We start from the raw sequence: 18,523 nt of genomic DNA, 5'->3' as shown, positions 1-18,523 counted from the left end.
CGAAGATCTCACGCGAAAACACGTTGAGCTCCACGTGGTGTAAAAACCAACATGGCGGACGGAGCGGAGTAGTTTGTTGAACACTTTTCTCGCTAAAAACAACATGTAGACGAGGAGTTTAAGGAACTAGCGTTTCAAGTAATACTTTTTGATCATGATTTCGTCTAATGTAGTACCATGCCATCGACTCGAGGGAGTTAAACTGGGTTTATATTCGGCCAACGAAATCAAGAATATTAGTGTTAAGAGAATCACAAATCCTGAAACGTTTGATTCTCTTCTTCATCCAAATTATGGTGGATTATATGACCCTTCATTGGGTCCAACAGATAGGGATGACTTGTGTGAAACGTGTGGACAGAATTCTGTTCACTGTCCGGGACATTTGGGACATATAGAACTGCCTTTACCCGTCTACCATCCACTGTTCATGAAGATTTTGACACAAGTTCTGCGTTCTTCATGTTTTTGTTGTCATAAACTGCTTTTGACAAAGACTTCCAAGCATACTTACATGAGGTTGGTACACGAATTGTAGCTCTTTTTGCGTCGAAAGTTTCTATTTTTTTTTGCATGTATGACCTTCAACAACCGGATGATTTCAATGTGACGGTGACTTGAATCTTTCTTGCTTCAGCACTATCAAGTGTTCCATAGTCTCTAAAGCCTCCTAGTCAGACATCCGTAGGGATGTCTAGTCTAGACGCTGGCCCTTCCATTGACCGCTCTGCTTTTGTTGGGCTGCCTGTGCTTGTGGAAATGAGCACAGGCAGCAACACAAAAGTGAAGCGGTGAAAGAATGGGCCAGCATCTGGACTAAGGGACATCATGCAAATATTGCTTGATAACCATTATGACATGTGTAAACTTTTTAAAAATGTTTGTAGCCCTCCTTCTTTCACTCAGTAAGAAACTTATGGCCCTCCTATTAATTCAACAATGAACTGTACAGGTCTTTGGACAAAATAAAAAGGTTTGACCTTCCACAAAAATTAATTTTTTACTGATGGCCCTCCCCTCTAAAGCCCTAGCCCCCTTCCCCCCTCCCCATAAAAAATATGCCTTTCCTTACCATCAGTGACTGTTACACTAGATATGAAGACGAAATGTAGCATGACAGCTGTGATTGTGGTTTTCTTATCTTCTTTTTTTCTCTTGCTTGACAGTCAAATGAAGCTTCTTGACCATGGTTTAATTGCTGAAGCTGAAGAACTAGATGAAGTTGTCAAAAATCTAATCAGCAATGCAGCAGATAATGGAATAAAAAATGATGACCTTGATGAAAACTGCATGAATTCCATCGATAAACATGTACGGGATATTTTGAAAGACCTTGACAAGAAAGAGGCAAGGAACAGGGCTAACGGGATGAATGTAACCGACTTTAGACATGAAATATCTAAGAAATTTATGAAAACACATATGGTATCAAAGAGAAGATACTGTTCAAACTGCAAAGCCCCTTCCAGGGAAGTCCGCAGTGAATATAATAGTAGACTTTACCTTAAAGCTTTGCCAAAGAGAGAAGCACAGAAATGGGCCTCAACTAAGATTGCCCATGCGCATTTGATGGAGTTGGAAGGACGTGTTAAAAGGGATATTGAGGAAGAAGAAATTAGTCCATCCAAAGGTAAGCAAATTATGCCTGCAGTTGCTATAACTTAAAATAGTATCAGAAGATATCTTAACTTTGTCTAGAGGGATATTGGGATCACCAAAAGAAGTAGAGACTTACAACGTAGGAGCAGTTTGTTCGAGAAGAACATCCCTGAGGGGATTATAATGCTTATACCTTTATCATCATCACCATCAACATCACCATCATCATCACCATTATCATCACCAGATGTCATCATATGTTGTTGTCATTATCATCATTGTGATCATTATCATCAATATTGTCTTATTATGTATTGTTTGCATTTTGGAGCATGTTGTTCGAGAAGAATATCCCTACCTGTACCTTAACTCAGATGGGATTAGAATTTCTCCCTTTTTATCATCATCATCATTGTCATTATCATCATTATCATCCTATGTTGTCATCATTATCATTGTCATCTTCATTATTGTTACATATGTTTATCATTGCTAGCATCATCATTAGATCAACAACTTGCAATTATCACTGCCAGCTACCATCATTGTCATTATAATTTTCTTTTAGCTAAGTTTTTTTTGCCACTATTTTTAAACATTTTAAACTTTATTTAACCTCTAGAAGCAAAGAAAGCATCCAAAGATAAAGAACTAGAATCCCAGAAAGAAGTCACTAAAAGTCTCCAGCAAACATTCCTAACGCCCAAAGAAGTCAAAGAACACTTGGATCTAGTATGGCAAAAAGATGGGGATTTTCTAAATACCCTTCTTGGTGGTTATCCTACTCCTAAAGCACGTCACAGGAAATCTTCTTCACAAATGTTCTTTATTGATGTACTGCCTGTTATTCCTTCTAGGTTTCGACCAGTAAGTTACACACATTATTGATTGTCATTATTATCCACTTTATGTACTCTGACTTGTAGTGGAACTCCGATTTTATGAGGGCCTAGAGCTAATCCCAAAACAACACAGCTTTAGAGCTTAAAGATTGAACAATAATAAGGTAAAGTTTGTGTGCAGTGCATGACTGCATAGCAGTAAATACAACAAAACAAAACAACTTTGCCTTATCATAAGGGCCAAAAATGACAGCCAATTATTAGACATTGACCTGCCAGAATTGGAGCTTGTCCAGTCAAATCTTTCATGCCTTGACAGTGATTTTGACTAGTAATGTTGAGCTGTAGAAATGAGACCAAGCTGAAACTAATTTGGCCAGTCGTCATGGCCAGCGACTGATCTGCCATTTTAGCTCTGTTATACATGTACATTTTTAGCCCTGTCATACACATACACATGTAGTCTTCATATTTTCTTGATAAAATATGGCTGTGATGTAAATATTTATATATATATATTTTTCAGTTATCATCTCTGGGAGAGAAAAGGTTTGAAAATCCTCAGACTGGTAATTTGTGCAAAGTTCTGAAAGACTGTGAATGTATTACAGAGAATCTAAAGGGACTCAATAAAAAACTTGCAGAGAAAGATGCAAATAAAGAAGAGGCAGAAGAGGATGAACCACAGCAGAAAAAACAATTCAAGGTACTAGATAGATATACAATCATGTATATATGATTTACCTATTTCAAAGAAAGGTTAAAGCCAAATAAAAGCGATACTGTAAGTGATTATAAGCAATAATACATGTACATGTAATCAAAGATTATCATAAAATCTAGTAAGATGTCTCTTCAATCGCCACCCAGTTAGCTCAGTTCTTAAGAGCGTTGGTCTGTTGTGTGAGAGTTCTTGGTTCAAGTCCAAGGCCGGACAAACACTCAGGGTCTTAAAATGATTGAGGAGAAGGTGCTGCCTTGTAATTACACTGTCCTGCAAATGGTTAGACCTTCAAGTCTTCTCAGACAGAGACTTAAAGTGTAGGCCCTGTCTGTCTTCACTATATAACCCTGTATAAGGCGGACATGAAAGACCCACTGATGATGCTGGTGATGACCATTTTCGGTGCCCAGACTTAACAATACAGGGCCCACAGTAACCATATAATATCCTGTTGTGGTGTTCATGCCCTCATTGGAAAAACTAAAAAATAAATAAACAAACAAACAAACAAATGAAAAAACACACAAAGAAATAACCATATAGTAGGTAATAATTACCTAATAATATTTATCTCTTTGCTTTCAGACATATTTCATTAATTGTGATATAAAACATAATGTTAAACTTCTACAACAATAGCATTGTCTCTGTCAATGAACAATTATTTAAAGATTGTTTTCCTTACAGGGAAAGAATTCCAAGGTTGTTGTCAGTGGTGACACCCCAGCAGAAAGGCTACATAATGCCTGGCTCAAGCTACAGTCAGATGTGAACTGTGTTATGGACAGTGATCTGGACAAGCTATCGACCGTTAAGTTTCCTGGTGTCAGACAGGTATAGTTAGATTCCCAATTATTGCTCTATTTAATAGACCTTATTAGCTTTGTATGCAAATTGCCCATTTCAGATCACATGACATACTCTTGAGAATTGTTATTTTATGACCAATTTTTTAAAATATTTCAATATGAAAGAATCAATGTCCAAAAGTGGTATCACATGGTCTGAAATTTGCACAACAAATTTCCAGGGCTCCCATTGATAGCAGTGTCCCATGGGTCACTGAAGGAATTACTCTGAGTATAATATATTTAAAAGCTTTTCATTCATTCATCTCAATATTATCAATGGACTTTATTGTTCTAGCTCTTGGAGAAGAAAGAAGGTCTGTTCCGTAAGCACATGATGGGGAAGCGAGTTGATTATGCTGCTAGATCTGTAATATCACCTGACCCATACATTAACACAGATGAGATTGGCATACCAGAGGTAATGTCATAAATTACAATGGTTCCAATAATTTGTAAATGGTCCCAGGGTGTGGGGGGAGGGGGAAGAGGTCCTCCTATATATATCCTATACAGGGATGTTCTGCTGGATAGGGTGTCTGTATGGTTTTTTGGGGTTTTTGTTTTAGGCAGGGTAAGACAGTTTTCATGATATTGTCTTGAACAGGGTCATCAGTCTACTGTAGCTCAATCTAGTGTTTTCAGGTCTTATATAAGGTGTTAAATTTTGACTTTTTGTTAAAATTCATTTTTTCACAGCATTTCCATAAATGTTGCTAGATTCTTTGATAGGGTAAAAGTGTGCAGTCTTGTGGTAGGGTTTGTTTTTTCAAGACATTCTTGTATTTGATAGAGTCAGGGGTTTTGGATACATACCAGCAGTACTTTTAATTCCTATCACTGAATATTTCCTAGTATTACCCCAGCAGTTAAAAGGTGTACAATTAACACTGACAATAATTGAAATTTGCTTTTTGCTTGTCTTATTGTCATTAGGTATTTGCAACCAAGCTGACCTACCCTCAGCCAGTCACACCATGGAATGTGAAAGAGCTTCGGCAAGCTGTGATCAATGGTCCGTTGGTCCATCCTGGGTAATTATCCAATAATTCAAGTACTCTACTCAAATACAATGCTGAGCCTTGAAATCAGTTTTGGATAAAAAAATAGTCGTTGTTTTGTGAGGGTAAGCACTTGTGGCCCTCCTTCAAAGATCAAATTAAAATTTTGAAGTTGGTTTTTATGGAGAAAGGAAAATTGGAGAATCTGGAGAAAAACTCTCAAAGTACAGGAGAGAACCAACAAGCAACTTTACTCACATACAACTACATACTACATGAAGTCCAAGAATTGAATCCTGGTTGATTTAGTGAGAAGCAAGCACTCTCACCGCTACGCTTCCCCTGCTTCCCTAGTTATCCATAATAAAATATAGCAGCTACAATAATTTATTTTAATTGCTTATAAAATTTCTTAGCATAAAATATGTCACACAAGATGTGGGCTAATGATTCTTTCATTTTATATATTTTATTAGAGCAATTCTTGTTGAGAATGAAGATGGTAAGAAAACAAGGTTAAGTGCCACTGATGAAAACCAAAGGCATGCCATTGCTAAGAGACTGCTGACCCCATCAGGAAACATCAAGGGCTCAAGCACCTCATGTAAAAAGGTATGGAATACAAATGACTTACACTGACTTAAGGACGTTCATGGGCATTGTTAACACATGTCCTTCCTATTCATGAATTTAGGGAGGGTGCGCTTGTCATTTCAATTTTTTGATAAGCAAAATCTCATAAAAACATGTTAAATCTCTTATAGCTCTAAATCCAAGTCTGACACCCCCCTTTGGAAAACAAAAGCAGAGCTTTCAATAAAAGCCAGCTACCGGCGGATACTGCACCTTAAACTGCAGGCTATTTTGACAAAAAATTAATTCATTGCCAAATAAAGTTATGTACAAACACCAGTGGCTTCAGCCCCCTACTTTTTAGGACTAACCGCCTACTACAAATTATTATTGAAAGCTCTGCAAAAGACTTGGTCCCTAACACTAGTGTTATCCTATGGTACATGTATGTTCATATGAACAGGTCACCTAGGAAGTTAAGCTTAAATGATCATTTTTAATTGTTCAAATTAATAAATAATTCTTCGTCACAGGTTTATCGGCATTTGAGAAATGGTGATGTCATGCTCTTGAACCGTCAACCTACTCTCCACAGACCAAGTATTATGGCACACAAGGTTTGTACTACATTAAATTTGAACAATTATTTGACGAACTCCCACTGTACATGAGCTATAGCCAACAAGGCCCCTTGGCCAACTCTTCTTGAGTAGAGTTTGTATACATGTAGAGTTTAGAGTCCTAAGAAAGTTAGGCAAATCGCTAAGCCATTTTGAACTTTTCTTACTATAGTGGTATATGAGCTTCGTCAGTCCTAACTTATATATCTATTACACTGTATCTATCTTATATATTTTAATGCATATTTTCACAGGCTCGTGTGCTGTCTAAAGAAAAGACCATTCGCCTTCACTATTCAAACTGCAAGTCCTACAATGCTGATTTTGATGGTGATGAAATGAATGCACACTTTCCACAAAATGAGCTCGCAAGGGCTGAGGCATACAACATTGGTAAGATAAGACAAATTCAATGTTGCTGCTTCTGCCAATATAATGATGATTATAATGATGATGAATATGGCACTGATGATGACGATGGCGATGAAGATGGTGGAGATGAAGATGGTGGAGATGAAGATGGTGGAGATGAAGATGGTGGAGATGAAGATGGTGGAGATGAAGATGGTGGAGATGAAGATGGTGGAGATGAAGATGGTGATGAAGCTTATGAGTGGATGCTGCTTCTGATGATGATGGTGGTAGTGATGATGATGGTGATGATTGTGATAATGATGATGATGATGATGATGTTGGTGGTGATGAATGATGCTGATGCTGATGATGATGATGGTGGTGGTGATAATGTTGATGGTGATGATGATTATGATAATCATGGTCAGGATCATGAAGAAGAAGATGATAATAAAACAATAAGACATAATGATGATGGTGATGAAGATAATTCATTAATAATCTTTTTTTTATATATGTAGCAAGTACAAACTTTCAGTACCTTGTGCCTAAAGATGGCACCCCCCTGGGCGGACTCATCCAGGATCATATCGTGTCTGGTGTAAGGATGACAATCAGGGGGAGGATGTTTAACAGGTATTGTTATCAGCTTGTTTGTTTCCTAAATAGCATATAATATGATCTAAAATAAGTTATAAGTTACACTATGCCGGATAAATTTGAATCCGCAACTTTCACACCGAAACCGAAAAAAAGTTTTCCGTCCACACATGAAAACGGATAAAATGGTTCGCGTCCACACTAGTCCGATCAGAGGCGGCAAAATCGCTTCATTGCACATCTGAGCATGTGCATCAAAACTGAAATTGAGCCGCGGTGAATTTTTAGCCTTCCAGCCATGTTCCCATGACAATCATGACGGCATCGTATTCGAAAAATTTTGGATACCAAATGTTCTCCGTCCACACTAATACGGCTAGCCGGCGTTTTCAAATTGTTCCACTCTGGAGACCGTATTCGAAAAAATTCGTTTTCGTTGAAGAATTGTTCCGGATTCGCCCGGACTAGTGTGGACGGTAGGCCTAACCGAATAAATAAAAATTCGGGTTCAAATTTATCCGGCATAGTGTGGACGGGGCCTAACTTATAAAAAAAATATATTTTTGCAACCTTCACTCCAAATTGGGGGCTCATCCTTCATTCTATGCACTCATGTTGATTTTTACGGAGGGAGAAAATCCAGAGAACCTAAAGAAAGACCCTAGTGGCAAGGGAGAGAATGCACATCAAACAAACTCAACTTACTTGGCCCAGTCGGAAATCACACCTACAACCCAACAGTAGGTGTAAACTGCACAGTGGTGAGGACGTTTTGTAGCAGCTTATGACACCCACCCCACACCCTAAACATTTTCCAAGTCTGAAGCCTGCTTGTCTTAACTAGTTATTTTGCATTACAGGGGTGACTATCAGCAGTTGGTGTTTAGTGCCCTTAACTTCAAGAACAAACCAATAACATTAGTACAACCTTGTGTACTGAAACCACAGCAAATGTGGTCTGGTAAACAGGTAGGCGCATAGTTTTCGTAGTTTATTAAACATTACTTAGACCATGATGGGAGCATTAGTTTTAGAGCAGTGAAAGCACTTGACTCTTGCCAGCACAGTTTCACATCAACTCAGGTTTTTTACCAGGTGCAGAATTCTGCATCCTATTTGAATAGGAGTCAATCAATAAATTCTCATGTATTTTCTTTAGCTTAGACCGAATCGCGTATAAAGATTTTCACAATAAAAAAATCACCAACAGTCTTCAATAGTTTGATAAATAAATTGACTTACATGTTGATAAAACCCTGTGAACTCCAAATTTGATGTCATACACACGTAGAATTTATTGGTTGTATCCTCTGCTACAAGGCGTTTTTAATGTATGTTTTTGTTTTATAGATCGTAACTACAGTACTGTTAAACCTTGTCCCAGATGGTATGCTGCCATTGAATTTGAAAGGAAAGGCAAAAATTGCAGGCAAGGTAAAAGACAAAAGAAAAAAAATGGAGAAATAATAAAGCAATAGTTTTGTGCACTCCTTTCATTTTTTGGTCACATCATTGCCCTAATTTTAAATTATTGATATCTTTTTACATTCGTGTAGAGCTGCTTTCATTTTTGTATTTGAGACTTCTGCAACAAAGATTTTAATATCAGGTTTCGTGCTACTCCTTGAAATCCTTCTCCTTGAAAAGCCCTGGAATTGAAAACACGTTTTCAAGGGAGCTTGAAAAGCCCTTGAAAATAGGGAAAAACGCCAAAACTCCTGGAATACTCCTTGAATTTAATGCAAACTTAATGTTATTTCTAACTTTCCTTTTAAAATAAATGACGATTAAAATTGATTGAAGAGTTTCTGGTTGCTTGTTTACTGGTTGGTTGCGTGTCATGATCGTTTTTTATTGGTGGACATGGCCCCGGCGGAATTAGCTGCACTGTCCTGCACTGTAACATTGAATCAATGTTTAAACCATGTTCTGATACAAAAAACTTTGTCCTTGAAAATCGAATTTTTGTGCTTGAAAAGTGCTTAAAAAGTCCTTGAATATTGTAACGATAATGTAGCACGAACCCTGTAATATAATATACATAAAAAAAGAGTTGAAAAAAATTGTCGAGTTATTTTCTTTCCTTATCAGAATTGGTCAACGCAAAAGCCTAAGCGTCAGTTTCTGAATATGGAAATTCTTAAACAAGATGAGATGTCTGAGTCTGAGGTAAGTTGTACGGTTGCTACGCCTCGTGGATCCACACTACTTTGACAATGCGATGACGCAATTTATCGTCAATAAGAAAAACTGTAGTAACCATATTTTATTGGATTGTTTTTAGGTGATATTTCGAGGCGGAGAATTACTTTGCGGCGTATTAGACAAAGCGCACTATGGTAATACCCCGTATAGTCTGGTGCACTGCTGTTATGAGGTATAGTATACAATCACCACTGTTGTTCCTGGAAATTATGATGGTGCTAGTTATGATGATGATGACGCAATCGTACCCAGAGCCTGCGTTTCTACTGGCCTGCGGCGAAGAACTTGGGCTCTGGCGTAATCCATTTTTTGAGACCAGGATTTCGAGGACTTCCGGTATAAGAGCGCATGCGTTCAAAGACTTGCCAAAATTTTTTTGAATGTTCCCGATTTTTAAGTTTTATTTTGATCGGAAGTAAACACAGAACTCTGTTTGAAAGCAAGGTTTTCATTGACTTTATTTCACTTCCGGAAAATTGCGCATGCGCCAAAAATGGATCATGCCAGAGCCCTCGTTCTTGGCCGCAGGCCAGAAGAAACGCAGGCTCTGGGTACGAGATTAATGATGACAAGGAGATAACCACGCGTATCTTTGTACTTTAATTAACAGCTATACGGAGGTGTAATGGCAGGAGAGTTGCTCTCAGCATTAGCTCGCCTCTTCACAACATTCTTACAGTTCCATGGCTTCACTCTTGGTGTCAAGGACATTCTTGTAACTAAACGAGCAGATAAAGCACGAAGGAAATTAATAGCCAAGGGAAGAGAATCTGGACACGAAGCAGCTACTAAAGCCTTTGGTTTGCTTGAGGATTGTCATAGGTGAGAAGAAAATCAGTTCTCTCAGGGGAGGGGTAGGGATGTAATTGAGTGAAGAGGAGAGAAGTTGTTACCCAGTTGGGCGTAACGTCATTTACTAAAAGGATGCGAGATACATTTCCTTTAGTTTTTAGCGTAGGAAAAAGGCTATGAAATTGTAACGGGAGAGGAATAAAGTGTTTTAGTTAGGTGGACCAATATTTGCGTATCCCTCAGACACACTTTCGCGCTTCTCAGTTGTAGTCATGGAAACGCCGCAGTAAACTTGCTGTAGGCTTGCTTTATTAACAACATATTGCTTCCATGCTTACAGTGGTGAACTGTTAGAGCGTATGCAATCGGCACATCATAACAATGATGGCGCCGACATGAAAGAACTGGATCTCTGCGTCAAGAGAAAGACAGATCACTTCCAAGATGAGATCAACAAGGCTTGTATTCCTTTTGGACTTTACGAACGATTCCCTGGTGAGTTTTTGGCCTACCTCTAGACCATCTGTTAAAGTATTTAGTGATTTTACATACCACAGTAAAGACCGCTGTTTGGATACTAAACATGCGTAAATTATCCACTGCATCAATCGTGGGTCATTTCGTGTAAACCTGAAAAGGCACGCCGCACAGTCGCTGTCAGTGAAATGCCTTGCAAGCTCAGGACTGAAAGTGACTGAAAAACATGTGACTCATTAGGGATCGAGATACGCATGGGCGTTGCGTGTTCAAGCGTCGAATTCGACCTGTAACGATCTTGTAAACTGACACTGGGAAACAGCACGACACGTTTAACTATCAGGGTACACAATTGATGACATCTAATGAACCAATCACAGACATTCAAATTTTCGCACATGGCACCATCACAACAGAGCAGTTTTCGCATGATTGTGAAAAGCCCGCGAAACAAACACGGTCACGGTCACGGTCAAGAGATACGTTAGACCAATCGCATTGCGCGAAAATGTACTCTGCATTCAACGAAATGCCCATAACACGGCGCGGATATGGTCACACCAACGTCGCGGTAATGCCAGACCAATCATAGTGCCTGAGAATACAAAAAGCCAATTAAAATTCTAGAAAACATCACGGTCACGGCAAGGCACGCATACGGCACTGAGATTTTCACAGTCATGAAGACTGCTGTAATGGCATGGCATGTCCCTACCGCGAGTTTTTCATCATCACAGAATCTGCTCTGTTGCACCCTAATCGTACTCTTTTATTTTTTCTGATCAGCCAACAATCTTCAGCTGATGGTACAAGCCGGTGCTAAGGGGTCAGCGGTAAACTGCATGCAGATCTCTTGCTTGCTGGGTCAGATTGAGTTAGAAGGGCGCCGTCCTCCCATCATGCTCAGTGGCCGTTCTCTACCTTCGTTTCTACCTTATGATACAAGTCCAAGGGCTGGTGGATTTGTCGATGGGCGGTTTCTAACGGGAATAAGACCCCAGGAGTATTTCTTTCATTGCATGGCGGGAAGAGAGGTAAGTCTTTCCTTCGTCTTTCTCTTCCGTTTTTCCTTCCTTTTCTCCCTCCCTTCCTTTGAATTTTCTTCCTTCCTTCCTTCCTTCCTTCCTTCCTGTTGACCAGTAGTTTTTCTCATTCTTCCCGTTTCTTCTTTCAAAAAATTGGAAATTTTGAAACGCACATTAAAGCTTTATTTAAGCTGAAAATATTGTGGGGTTTTCTCAATAAAAATGTGTTCTAATATTTTATCTTCTCAGGGTCTTGTTGACACAGCCGTCAAGACAAGTCGTAGTGGATACCTACAACGTTGTTTAATCAAACACTTAGAGGGTCTTCACGTGAACTACGATCTTACTGTCAGGGATAGTGACGGGTCAGTTGTACAGTTCTATTATGGCGAGGATGGGCTCGACATTCTCAAGACTAAATTTCTGTCAGAGAATGAGTACCCATTTATGGTCAGCAACTACAAGGTATGTGATATCTAAAACTTTTCTTCAGTTCTCTTCCTCCCTCACTCTGTTGCCTTTTTCATTTGTTTTCATTCTTGTTTGCCTTTGCTTGCCCTCCCCTCCTCTCCCCTTCTCTCCTCTCCTCTCCTCTCCCCTCCACTCCTGCCACTCCTCTGCCATCCTCACCGTTTTCCTCCGAGTTTTTACCTGTTTCCTTTCTGTCCATTTTCTTTTTTTTTTCCCTTTCTACCGAAGGCAGTTAGTATGCCACAAGCAATCCAAATAAATATACCAACATTTTCTATATTTGACTGTGTTCCATCATTTAAAATAAACTAATTAATCTCTTAATTGTGTTGCCTAGTCATTTATTCAGCGAATGAATCCCAGCTCCTTGCTTCCACATGTTGATTCTAAAACAGCAGAGAAAATGGAGAAAAAGGTACTAAGTATAGTTTATCATTCTGTAAAATGCTTTACAAGCATTTTGTTTTTTGTTTGTTTTGTTTCACATTGCTAATAGTCTAGAAGCTAAACCCAGAATTTTTCAAGTTGGCTGCACCCCATGGGTGGCCAAGGTTTCTTGGTATCATTTTAAAGCTTGAAGCCTGTAGATTACGAATCTGCTTGTCGCCACTTGAAAAAAGTGTCCAAACAGCTTGGCGACCTGGCCTAAAGTACATACTTTCTATTTCACAATATTTTCGTTATTCTTCATTTTCTTGACGTTTTTCACGTTTCAAACACAAATTTTCGGTAAAAACTGCTTTGATGTGTTTATTATATGCTAAGCTAATGCACACATATGAAAAAACGAGGACATTTTCAGGAAATGTGGAATTATTAGCATTTTTGGGCCATTAATCACGATTTTCGATTCATTGAGTGGCAAAAGTTTTTTTTTAATAATTTTAAACGTCGCTAAACACGCATTTTTCTTATAAAGACCTTAGTTTGACCTTATCTGATTAGTTTGCAGAGAGAAATAACAAATATTTTTAATATTAGCTATAGAAAAGACAATTTCCGTACTATTCGTCAAACCGGAAGTTGATAGCTAAACTACTTCCGGTTTACGTTTTTCAAGATTTCTTGAATAAAATCGGAAAATAACTCATTGCAGACTCTGGTAGTCTTTTATTTATAACAAATTAACACTCTCATAGATGTTTACTACTCGTGTGTACTCTTTTCAAGTAATAAATAGGTAAGAATAGAACATATTTATGGAAGGAGAAGTACTAACTGTCTGTGTATAAAGAGGAGCTGAGATTTATAAATTTATGCTTGAAATCAATGTAAATCATTATATATATCTTTAAAATAATGCAAAATTAAAAAAACAAATGGAAAATAAAATCTCAAGTGCTGCAGATGTTGTTTTGATTGGTCTTCCTGTGTCTAAATGAGCCTTCAGTTCCAGCATGGCGTGGATTTAATGCAGTGGCACGCATGCATGAACGAAATCCCACCGAAGAGTGTAGTTGATTACTGTCAGCTCATTGATGCATCGCCCACAGATCTATCAACAGTATATACCTTACTCAAGAAATCCGTCGAAATGGCGGCACAACTTGGACTTCACGATACTGTCGTCGTTGTAGACCAAGCCATATATGCGAAAGCTTTAGAAGTTATATGGAAGCAGAAAGAAGAGTTCCGGAGCGTTGTGTTACGCATGGGAAGTTTTCATATCATTTGCACGTTCCTTGCTGTATTGGGAAAGCGATTTGGAGAGAGTGGCCTGCAGGATCTGCTGATCGAGTCTAGATTGGTAGGCAGTGGCTCTGTGAATGGCGTTCTCCAAGGAAAACATTATAATAGGGCACTGCGAACACATAAGGTAGATGCTTAGTTTTTTCTAGCTGCTTGTTCTCTCTTTGTATATTCACTCGTTACAATTCTTGTTTTCAGATTGTTATGGAAGCTTTGTTGCGTCTGAATTGGCAATCGTTTGTTGACACTATGAAAGATGACCAAGAAGTAAAGTCATTCAAGCAAACTGTGACCACAGCTACGATGAGCGTCCAAAGAGAATTATCAAGCTCCACGATCCAGAGGTGAAAAAACAAATTTAGTAGTTCCACATCCCATGTTTTAGTAATAGCATTTATCGTATTACATTGTATTATATCGTAGGCTGTACGAGACAACGGACCTTGAGAAGCTCCACGCAAAGTTTAAAGATTTCAGCAAATCACCAGCTACTACCAAAATGGCCAAATTCTGGTTTTCATACATCGAAATGGTCAGTCTTCTCTTACGCTTTATCCGCTCAATAAGAGAGGGTGATTGGAAATTGTATCTCACCTGCATCCGTGATATGATACCGTGGATGTTTGCATATGACCGGGTCAACTATTCTCGATATCTATCCGTTTACCTCCTGGATATGCAGTCATTAGAAGAAAATCATCCAGCGGTTCTGAGCGCGTTTCAAGCTGGCGAGTTCGTGGTCCAAAGAAGCAGTGGAAGCCCATTCAGTCAAGTACCTGTGGACCAGACGATCGAACAGACTGTCAATCGAGACACAAAGACCAAGGGCGGTATCATAGGATTCAGTGTCAATAAGGGTGCTGTACAACGATGGCTCCTTACATCCCACAAACGCGCAGCTATCACCCAAGCTTGCCGAGAGATGGCAGGACTACAACAAACTGATGGAGATGCTGCAAAGAAGGAGATGGGTAAGAGCAGAATGACAGCCGACGAGAAAGAAGTTCAGAAAGTACTGGCGACCATCAACAACTGGGTGAACCCATTCGAACCAACAGATGAAGTAGAGCTGTATCACCTGGCATCTGGATGAACAGCGACTACACAGATTGAGAATGACCTGCTAACTGCACATCAACAAGGCGAAGAAGCCATGGAATCCTTCTTTAGGACGAGGTTGCTGACTAATGAAGTACCTTTCCATGGTCCACTAAAGAAGTTGAAGCTTGCCAACTTTTCTTCGTCAAAGTTATCTAAAGTAAAGATCGCTGGCAAGGACACCATGATCAAAGCAGACAGAGATCTTTTTGCTCGGCTTCTGGTAATCGCCCAGAGAAGATCCATGGATCTTTCTGATGTTTTTCAATACTCTCTTGGTCCTCTGCCCTGGTCCCTTGCTTCCGCTGATGGCTCACTCGCCAAAACTGGCAAGTCAAAGCTGCTTGAAATTCTGACTAAGGACATTCAGCCAGTTGAAGACGTCCCACCGACCTCGGCAATGATTATTGACGGGATGGCTATTCTTCAGTCTCTGAAACCCATTCCTGACACATTTGAAGAGCTTGCCCTTAAAGTGTTCCATCTTGCTGTCCCTCATACAAGTCTAGCAAGACGAGTAGATTTTGTAACGGACAGATATCCCGAAGTCTCTATAAAAAACCCCGAAAGAGAAAAGCGAGCAAATGAAGGCATGGTTAAAATTAAGATCTCAGGAAGTGGTCAGAAATGTCCAAAGCAATGGAGAAAATATCTGAGCAGCGGCGAGAACAAAATTGAATTGGTGCAATTCATCTTGAAGGAATGGTCTCAAGACAGGTACAAGCGTTTGATTGGCAACCGCCACCTATTATTTGCTGTTGAGCTGAAGTGCTTCCGTCTTTCTGTATAGCTGATGATAAAGTTTTGTGTGAGGAAATTCCAACATTATATGCAGCAACCACGAAGAAGCTGACACGAAGCTGCTTCTACATGCCAAAGCATGCTGCAGACAGTGGAGAAAACACCGTCATAATCAAGTCGCAAGATACAGATGTGGCAATCCTTGCTTGTCATTTCAGTAACCAAATCCCTGCACGCCTTCTACTTATGAAAAAAGAGAAGACCAGAGTTGTATATCTCGATGTCTCTGCCATATCAGAAGAAGCTGGCCCTTTGCTTTGCAATGCTCTACCTGGTTTACACGCATTTACCGGCTGTGACTCCGTTAGCTCTTTCTCGGGCAAAGGAAAGAAGGCGCCACTGAAGCAATGCAGAATCAATGAAGCAGACTGTCAAACCATGTCAATGCTTGGGAGATCGTTTGAAGCCGATGATGCTCTTTTTTCTCCCTGTGAAAGATTTGTTTGTCACATTTATGGTTACCCAGAACTTTCCAGAGTTAATAGTTGTCGTTACCAAATGTTTGCAAGCAAACAATCACAGTCACATTGTCTACCACCTTGTCAAGATGCGTTGAAGCATCATACGATGCGGGCAAACTACCAAGCTGCTGTTTGGCGACGGGCATTAGTTGCAAATCCCAATGTCCCATCACCTGAGAACCACGGATGGATCATTCAAGAAGAAAGCCTCGCATTAAAATGGATGTCACTTCCTCCTGCACTAGCAGCACTTCTTGATTTGATAATGTGTGGATGCACTGGAAAATGTTCAACTGGCCACTGTACTTGTCAGAGAAATGGCATATCGTGCACAGATGCATGCATGTGTGCTGATCAATGTGAGAATCTCCACAATGCATGGGAAAATCCTGATGAGGATGATGAAGAAGACAACAGCGGCCAAGATGATGATGATGACGACTAACGTTTGTCAATTAAGATGATTTAAAATCAATCATCGTTGAAACAAAACTTTTATTTTTCTCTAATTGAATTGATTCTTACCTGTTTACTACTTGAAAAGAGTACACACAAGTAGTAAACATCTATAAGAGTGTTAATTTGTTATAAATAAAAGACTACCAGAGTCTGCAATGAGTTATTTTCCGATTTTATTCAAGAAATCTTGGAAAACGTAAACCGGAAGTAGTTTAGCTATCAACTTCCGGTTTGACGAATAGTACGGAAATTGTCTTTTCTATAGCTAATATTAAAAATATTTGTCATTTATCTCTGAAAACTAATCAGATAAGGTCAAACTAAGGTCTTTATAAGAAAAATGCGATTTTAACGACGTTTAAGATTATTTTAAAAAAACTTTTGCCACTCAATGAATCGAAAATCGTGATTAATGGCCCAAATATGCTAATAATTCCACATTTCCTGAAAATGTCCTCGTTTTTTCATATGTGTGCATTAGCTTAGCATATAATAAACACATCGAAGCAGTTTTTATCGAAAATTTGTGTGTGAAACGTGAAAAACGTCAAGAAAATGAAGAATAACGAAAATATTGTGAAATAGAAAGTATGTACTTTAGGCCAGGTCGCCAAGCTGTTTGGACACTTTTTTCAAGTGGCGACAAGCAGATTCGTAATCTACAGGCTTCAAGCTTTAAAATGATACCAAGAAACCTTGGCCACCCATGGGGTGCAGCCAACTTGAAAAATAAGCCTCTTTTCAGACTTAGCTTCTAGACTATAATTGTTTCTGAATTTTCCATGAATTTTTAAATTTCTATAATCATCCTAATTAATGTATTACATGCTTATCGTAAAGAACGAGTTGCCTTATTATGTTCCTGTCATATTTTTATAGTTTTTTAGTTCAGATTTTTACGTCTAATTAAAAGCTTTTTTTTAAAAGTGTACAGGTGAGCAGCACAAATGAACAACTGATCTTTCCTTAGCTTTTGTAAACTTTTTTATTACTCCGACGCGTTTCGCGTAAGCAACAGACTTCTTCAGGGAGTTTACAAATGAGTATTATTATAACAGTTTATATTGACTATTAACAGGAAATAACAGGAATAAAACAAAAACGTTTTGAGTTTTCACATTTTGAAAGGCCATGGATAATCTTGATGTATAGCATAAACATGCCCCACTTCTTAAATTTGTTTTCCCCTTCTAAATGCCCGAATTTTGAGTGTTTTTTAATTTTGGAAAATCCGGAACCGTACATTAATGGAATGGACTGGACTTCGGTTGGCTGGATCGTACGGAACGTAGACGTTTTTGTTACGCCGAATTTGCAGCTTTTATCCTATGATTTTTATTTTATTATAAATAACTAGTAATTCTATTCCGAAATTTTGCAAAAATAAATGCATTTTTTAAAAAATGTTTTGAATCATGGCACTGGTTGAACTCCTGTTAAGCCAGTCAGAGGCAAAGGCTTTTCAAAGGACTGTATACATCATGTGTCTATAGGACACTCTGTAGATCGTCTATAGGTGACTCTGTAGATCGACTCCTGTGAAGCCAGTCAGTGGCAAAGGCTTTTCAAAGGACTGTATACATCATGTGTCTATAGGTGACTCTGTGGATCATAACAGATTTTTACGACTAATTTTCCTCCATTAAGATGCTATTAAGATAAATTGGATGTTATTTGAATGTGACTGGAATTGATTGGTTGTGACTGAAATGGATTGAAAGTGACTGGGGCTCAGTGACTGGGACTTGAATCACACATTTTGCTAGAAGGAGACCAAAAAACCGAAGGCATTTTACGACTGGGCTGCCACAGGCAACCCAGTAACCAGCTATATGACGTTTTCACTCATGTAAGAAGGCAGCCATATTGGTGTACCAAGCATGA

The 18,523-nt window shown here is 38.9% G+C and overlaps 1 protein-coding gene and 1 pseudogene across 1 annotated transcript in view; both read left to right on the top strand.

Moving 5' to 3' along the window:
* Positions 1-39: 39 nt before the first annotated feature.
* The window catches only part of LOC116302262 (DNA-directed RNA polymerase I subunit RPA1), a 30,745-nt gene continuing 12,261 nt past the window's right edge, over positions 40-18,523 (top strand). The window contains exons 1-20 of the mRNA XM_031711492.2: positions 40-519; positions 1,167-1,630; positions 2,222-2,466; positions 2,968-3,147; positions 3,853-3,999; positions 4,312-4,434; positions 4,950-5,047; positions 5,491-5,626; positions 6,121-6,204; positions 6,462-6,600; positions 7,083-7,197; positions 8,022-8,130; positions 8,512-8,595; positions 9,253-9,330; positions 9,446-9,538; positions 9,977-10,188; positions 10,499-10,653; positions 11,422-11,669; positions 11,910-12,125; positions 12,469-12,546. Coding sequence (XP_031567352.1) covers positions 155-519; positions 1,167-1,630; positions 2,222-2,466; positions 2,968-3,147; positions 3,853-3,999; positions 4,312-4,434; positions 4,950-5,047; positions 5,491-5,626; positions 6,121-6,204; positions 6,462-6,600; positions 7,083-7,197; positions 8,022-8,130; positions 8,512-8,595; positions 9,253-9,330; positions 9,446-9,538; positions 9,977-10,188; positions 10,499-10,653; positions 11,422-11,669; positions 11,910-12,125; positions 12,469-12,546 — 3,369 coding nt within the window. The 5' untranslated portion in view covers positions 40-154. The remainder of the gene's footprint in view (positions 520-1,166; positions 1,631-2,221; positions 2,467-2,967; positions 3,148-3,852; positions 4,000-4,311; positions 4,435-4,949; positions 5,048-5,490; positions 5,627-6,120; positions 6,205-6,461; positions 6,601-7,082; positions 7,198-8,021; positions 8,131-8,511; positions 8,596-9,252; positions 9,331-9,445; positions 9,539-9,976; positions 10,189-10,498; positions 10,654-11,421; positions 11,670-11,909; positions 12,126-12,468; positions 12,547-18,523) is intronic.
* Positions 14,969-16,699, top strand: LOC148910952 (uncharacterized; annotated as a pseudogene).

This window comes from Actinia tenebrosa, unplaced genomic scaffold, assembly GCF_029948245.1.
Source record: "Actinia tenebrosa isolate PJP-AT-01 unplaced genomic scaffold, QUT_ActTen_1.0 PGA_scaffold15__27_contigs__length_11533743, whole genome shotgun sequence".
Taxonomy (NCBI): domain Eukaryota; kingdom Metazoa; phylum Cnidaria; class Anthozoa; order Actiniaria; family Actiniidae; genus Actinia; species Actinia tenebrosa.
This window is presented reverse-complemented; position numbering and strand designations above follow the sequence as displayed.